Below are 6,363 nucleotides of genomic sequence, written 5' to 3' on the forward strand. Positions count from 1 at the left end.
TGAGAGTTGGACTATAAAGAAAGCTGAGCGCCGAAGAATTGATGCTTTTGAACTGTGGTGTTGGACAAGTCTCTTGAGAGTCCCTTGGACTGCAAGGAGATCCAACCAGTCCATCCTAAAGGAGATCAGTCCTGAGTGTTCATTGGAAGGACTGATGTTGAAGCTAGAAACTCCAAACCTTGGCCACCTGACACGAAGAGCTGACTCACTGGAAAAGACCCTAATGCTGGGAAAGATTGAGGGCAGGAGGAGAAGGGGATGACAGAGGATGAGATAGTTGGATGGCATCACCGACTCAATGGACATGGCTTTGGGTGGACTCCGGGAGTTGGTGATGGACAAGGAGGCCTGGCGTGCTGCGATTCATGGGGTTGCAAAGAGTCAAGACACAACTGAGGGAGTGAACTGAACGGAACTATGATACTTAACAGCATCAAAACAAACAACCCACTCAAAAAGTGGGCAGAAGACCTAAGCAGACATTTCTGCTGATGGCCAATTGGCACATGAAAGATGTTCAACATAGCTAATTATTAGAGAAATGCAAATCATAACTACAGTGAGGTATCACTTCACACCACTCAGAATGGCCATTATCAAAAATCCACAAACAATAAATGCTAAAGAGAGGGTGGAGAGAAGAGAACCCTCCTACATTATGGGTGGGAATGTAAACTGGTGCAGCCGCTATGGAGAACAGTATGGAGGTTCCTTAAAAAACTAAAAGTACAGCTACCATGTGGCCCTGCAACCCCAGGCCTGGGCATGGATCTGGAGAAGAACATGACCTGAAAGGAGGCATGCACCCAACATTCACTGCAGCAGTGCTCACAACAGCCAAGACATGGAGGCAACCTACATGTGCACCGACAGAGCAACAGACAAAGATGTGGACACACATACAGTAGAGTACACTCGGCCATTAGAAAAACGAGACAATGCCATCTGCAGCAACACGGACGGACCTAGAGAGTGTTCTACTGAGTGAAGTCAGACAGAGAAGGAGGAATACCGTTTGACATTCCTTACACGTGGAATCTAAAAAGAAATGACACAAAAGAAGTTACTTACAAAACAGAAAGAGACTCACAGAGAACGAACTTATGGTTGCTGCAGGAAGGTCACGTACATGCTGCTGTAGTCTGCAATGTCTGCCGATTTCCATGGTGTAGAGACTGCCATCAGAGTGTGCTATAAGATATCGAACTGATGCCACTGAACCTGAGGCTGGGGAGACGTGTGCCCCATGGGCTTGCGTGAGCCGGGGTGGGCCAGCTCCAGCACTCCACTGCCACGCGGCCTCTAAGCGCTTCTGACTAACATCCCTGCACAGCAAAGGAGGGCTAATGTCTAACTCAGCAGCCTGAGAACACCCCAAAGCAGCTGCCCAACACATAAAACTCCTGAAGTCTTCTGTTTTTTTGTTTTTTTTGTTTTTTCCTGCAACAACCATATGACTTTTGCATTCCACATCATGATAAATCTGTGTTAATATAAAAACTGTATTTAAAAGTCACTTGACACAGCAATGGCGCAGCGGGAAACTGGCCCCGCGACTTCCTCAGGCCGGATCCGGGCGAGGGCCGGCCTGTGGGCGGGTTGGGAGAGTCGCGGCTTCCGCCTTCCTGCTTCCGGCCTGGAGTATATAGAATTTAAACCTTCTCTCAGAAGTGTACTGGTGAAGTTAAAGAAGAAGACAGCCAACCAAAGGTCATCTGAAATTGTGACTGGCTGATAATCCCAGGACAAAATTAGAGACCACTACTCAAGCATAAGGCCTCCACGAAGATGTTTGATTTAAAGGCTTGGGCTGAGTATGTTGTGGAATGGGCTGCAAAGGACCCATATGGCTTCCTTACAATAGTTATTTTGGCTCTGACTCCATTGTTTCTAGCAAGTGCTGTGCTGTCTTGGAAATTGGCCAAGATGATTGAGGCCAGGGAAAAGGAGCAAAAGAAGAAACAAAAACGTCAAGAAAATATTGCAAAAGCTAAACAACTAAAAAAGGATTGAAGGAATGAACAGGCTGTGCGTCCAGAGGAAAATTGTTCGGAAAATTATGCATCTTTGAAAGGACCTATTAAGGTTTCTTTTTGGATCTTATGACAGTATTACTAAATGAAGTCTGAGTCTGTGGAAGAATGTCAGTTCTCACCTGTACTGTAGCAACTTTTCAGCTTCGGCATAGAACTCTGTTGACAGTTACTGTAAATTGGGATTTATTATGCTACAGATTCTTACAACTGACTTTCATTTGCCTTTTTGCAGCTTATGTGTGAATACTAAAATGAAAACATCCTGTGAAGAAAAGTGGCTTTAGATTATGAACTCTATTCAAAAATGGCTTAAAATGTCCTGTTCTGGACAAAGATTAAGAATGTAAAAATCAAGAGTTGTTCTGAGCAAGCGTGGTTTGGCTTAAAAGATACATGGTGTATTAATTACATCTCTTTATCATTATTACTTATTTCTTGGAATAGAATCATTTCTGGTTTCCTCAAAGCAAAATAATATTATTCAATGAGTACTTCTTTATTATCTGTATTTTTCATATTTTAGCTTTTGAGATACTGGTAATTACCAGATAGTCTGCATTTTAAAAAATCTAATTTTATAAAGAATTGTCTTGACTATGTAGAATACCACCTACTGGATATAATCATTTTTGTACTTATGAACACTGCCATTTTCTTAGAGATGACTTGAGTAGAGTAACACTATGATTTAAAGCTTAAGAGTAAAAATGCCAAACCTTGGAACCAGTTTATTCTCACTTATGCTAAGTAGAAATGTGAAGTAGTTAACATGTCTTATCAGATAATTTGCTCATTATATAGATACCACTTTTGTTTTTTATTCCTTTCTTTGTTTTAATTCATGTGGTGGTTATGTCCTTTACTTTTTGATGAGACAGATTCACAGTGAAAATTAAAATTTCAACTTTCTTTTAAGGAACTTTTAAAGAGTTACAGTTATCTTATATGTCATAAATGGTAAACAATATCCTCTTAATATTTGGAAAAATTTTGTTTGCATTGTATTAATTGGGTGAAAAAGGTGTAAATTGTGTCAAAATGAGAATGTTATAATTAGAAATAAAGAGGTAAAGGATATTTCCTTCAGTTAAATAGTATAATTGGAACTTTTTACTCTTTAACATGGCTTTTTTAAATGCATGGTTGATAATTTTGTTTTCAGTAATTAATAGCTTATTAATGTTTTCCTCACCTCTAATAATGAATTTTAATTTGCAAAAAATTGTCCAATAGCTTTAATTTAAAAATGAAACTAGATATTGAAATAAATTTGATACTTTTTTATAAAGAGGTCCTGAGCTTTTTTTGGGGGGAAGGGATAATAATTCAGGTTAGATATGTTATAGAAGTTAAACCTTTCAAAGGGTTATGAGTTTCATTTGTAGACAAGCATACAGCTGACCCTTGAACACAGGGTTAGGAGCATTTGCCCTCCCTCGCAGTTGAAAATAGCTTCCAGTGGACCCTCACTATACAGTGTTCCTACGTGCGGATTCTCTGTATCTGCAGTTCCTCATCCATGGACTCGACCAGCCCTGGATCACACAGTATTGTAGTACTATTTTCTTTTCCCCAGTGCACCAGCCCCTGTAGTACTTACTACTGAAAAAAATCTGTATCAGTGACCCCACACAGTTTGCACTCATGTTCTTCAAGGGTCAACTGTACTTGTAAAAGTTGAGAGCAGTGTTTCTCCAGTCTGAGAACCTAAGGACGTCTGAGAATGTTTATGGACTGGTTTGAACAATACTTAATTACTACTGTTTTAGGTTGTCAGTTTCTTCTTGATGCCAGCGCAAGCAACACACTGCAACTCTAGGCACTGAAATAATTGTGTTTAATTACAAACTAGTTATTCAGGTGATCTAGGATGTACTTTTTATATTATTGAAATTAAAAGTTTTAGTTATCTATTTTTATTTAAAAAAAAAAAGTCACTTACCAGATTCTTCCTTTCTGGTTCCTCAAGTCAAGTGGACTGCTCCAGGAAGTGGCATGGCGTCCATCCTGTGGTTTCTCATAGCTGCTTGTGCTCGTCACACACCGTGAATTGAAGGTGTGTGATTCTTGTCCACGAAGTAATTTCCTCCAAGGAACTCGGCACAGCTGGGAGGAAAGAACAGCAGTTTGTCGTTAGATAATTCTGGATTCGAAGTTTGCCTCTGCCAATTACTGGCTGTGGGAGAGCTACATAGAGCCTCAGTCTGCTCATCTGTACAATGGGGTAAACACAAATCTGCCTCGCCCTAAGCTGGCAGAAGTTGACCTGAGTTACCCTCAACTACAGGCACACAGCTATCTCTCGCCTTCCTTTTCCTTTTTAATTTGGTATACACCAAGCATCACCAAGGACGCCTGACACCCACCAAGAGGGCTGCGGCAAGAATTCTCACACAGGGCTGCTTAGAGAGACCGGCGACTTGGCAATACCGCCTAAGACTGAGGGTGCACATACTGTTTGACCCAGGTATTTCTGATACGTCTTTGGACATTCCTGCGTGTGTGTAAAATGACAGGGTTTGCAGGAGGAGCCAGGGCAGTGCTTCAGTGGAGGGCATGCATCTGGAGCCAGGTGGTCTGGGTTTAGCTTCCAACTTCGCCACCCACTTCCTGAGTGACTCAAATGCCCTCCCTGTCCTCTCTGGGCCTTAGCTTCCTCAACAGCCAAACGAGGAAAATAACCAGGACAACTCCACAGGGCTGCTGTGAAAATTAAATGAATGAAAACACTCAATGAATTCAGGGGAGCACCAAGGCTAAACAAGTGTTAGTGTTTACATTATCATTACCTTACTAAGTCCGAGCTCCAGTGCTCAGCATATGAGAGACCAAAGAACCAAGAGACGAGCTGCTGGAACCAGGAACAGTGACTTTATCTGGAAAGCCAGGAGATGAGAAGGTGGCGCACTCATGTCCCAAAGAACCACCTTGCCTGAGTTAGAATTCAGGCTTCTTTTATGCGCAAAGGGGAGGGAGTAGAGGCAAACATTTCCTGGTTCCAGTCAGCCTCTGAAAGGCATGCGTTAATTTCTTCCTGCCTGCAGTCATTCACAGGTGGCCCTGGTCAGGATGATTCCAGAGACCTAAACAAAGGTATTTTACCTCCATGCTCATTACCTGGCAGACAGAGTTCCCGGAGATGGGCCACTGTGTGTAACTTAAGCTTACAAGCAATGGCCCTTTAGTGATTAACCTGTAATAGAATACTAAGGTTCTCCCCATTATGATTAACTACCTGTCAAGAGCCTGGAAACAACTGCCTATCAGTAAGACAAGGAGTGAACGCTACATGCACATATGGGGCACCAAGCAGCCTGACAAGGAATAAGGCAGCACTACACCAGTGGGTCTTTACTGTGGGTAATTTTGCTCCCAGGAGATGCAATGTCTGGGACATTTGTAGTTGTCCCAGCTTGAGGGGTGAGGTGCTCTAGGCATCTAATGGGCAGAGACAAGAGACGCTGCTAAACATCCTATAAGTTTCAGGACAGTGCCCGGAGCACAGAATGAACAATCAGGCCCACGATGTCAGCTCTAAGGAGGCCAAGAGATCTGCTGTGCCTGTCGTGTGTGAAATGATTTCCAAGACATGGTATAATGATGGAGAATAGGTGTAGAGGAAAATGCTTAGGAGAAAAAAAAAAACAGGATATGAATACTTGAGTGAAAAGGCACAGACAAGTTCTGGAAATGGAATAAAGAAGTTGGTAGCAATGACTGTCCCTGAAGAATGGAATTGGGTCACTAGGTTTCAAAATTCCCTTTTCCCTATCTACAATTTGCCAAGTGCATAGACAATCACCTCTTCGAAACAATAACACAAAATAAAGTGCTGGATCCCACTATACATCAGGGCAGAGGTCTAAACTGGGCCTGTATTCTGAGTCCCAGACCACAGGGTGGGAAAGGGCTGTGCAACTTAATTTAGCACAACACTAAAGCCTTGCTCCTAAGATGAGGATGGCTAGAACCTGGATGAGTACAAGCTTCAAAACTTACTGTTAAGCTCTACCCCACACTGCTGCCAGTGTTGCTGGCTCCTGGCTCTGGATACCGTGGGGCCGGAGCCTCAGCCCTGACTGCCACCCCCGGCCCAGGCAGGAAGGAGACAAAGGTCGTGGCGGTGGGCGACAGGGGCCATGGCGAGATGTCGCTGCTGGTGGTGCACGGCCAGGGCTCCTTCCCTGAGCACTACGCCCCGTCCATTCAGCAAGGACATGGCCAGCATGACTACGGGCAGCAGGGAGGCGGCCAGGAACCCCCATGACACTGCTGGGCACGAAGACTACGACGGCTGCGGCCCCTGTCCCACCAGAACACCCGCCTT

General features: G+C 43.5%; 2 protein-coding genes across 4 annotated transcripts in view; one reads left to right on the forward strand and one right to left on the reverse strand.

Annotated features, from left to right (window-relative positions):
* ZNF667 (zinc finger protein 667) overlaps nucleotides 1-6,363 on the reverse strand; it is a 25,690-nt gene that overhangs the window by 12,762 nt on the left and 6,565 nt on the right. For all 3 annotated transcript variants that reach the window (XM_010857721.1, XM_010857723.1, XM_010857720.1), the window contains exon 2: nucleotides 3,979-4,142. The gene's annotated coding sequence lies outside the window, so the exon portion shown is untranslated. The remainder of the gene's footprint in view (nucleotides 1-3,978; nucleotides 4,143-6,363) is intronic.
* LOC105001450 (small integral membrane protein 15-like) lies at nucleotides 1,507-3,316 on the forward strand. The gene has a single exon (XM_010857719.1). It carries the CDS (start codon nucleotides 1,789-1,791, stop codon nucleotides 2,011-2,013), a length of 225 nt encoding a protein of 74 aa, XP_010856021.1. The 5' UTR covers nucleotides 1,507-1,788; the 3' UTR covers nucleotides 2,014-3,316.

This window comes from Bison bison, unplaced genomic scaffold (genome assembly GCF_000754665.1).
Source record: "Bison bison bison isolate TAMUID 2011002044 unplaced genomic scaffold, Bison_UMD1.0 scf7180017864383, whole genome shotgun sequence".
In the NCBI taxonomy this organism is placed as follows: Eukaryota; Metazoa; Chordata; class Mammalia; order Artiodactyla; family Bovidae; genus Bison; species Bison bison.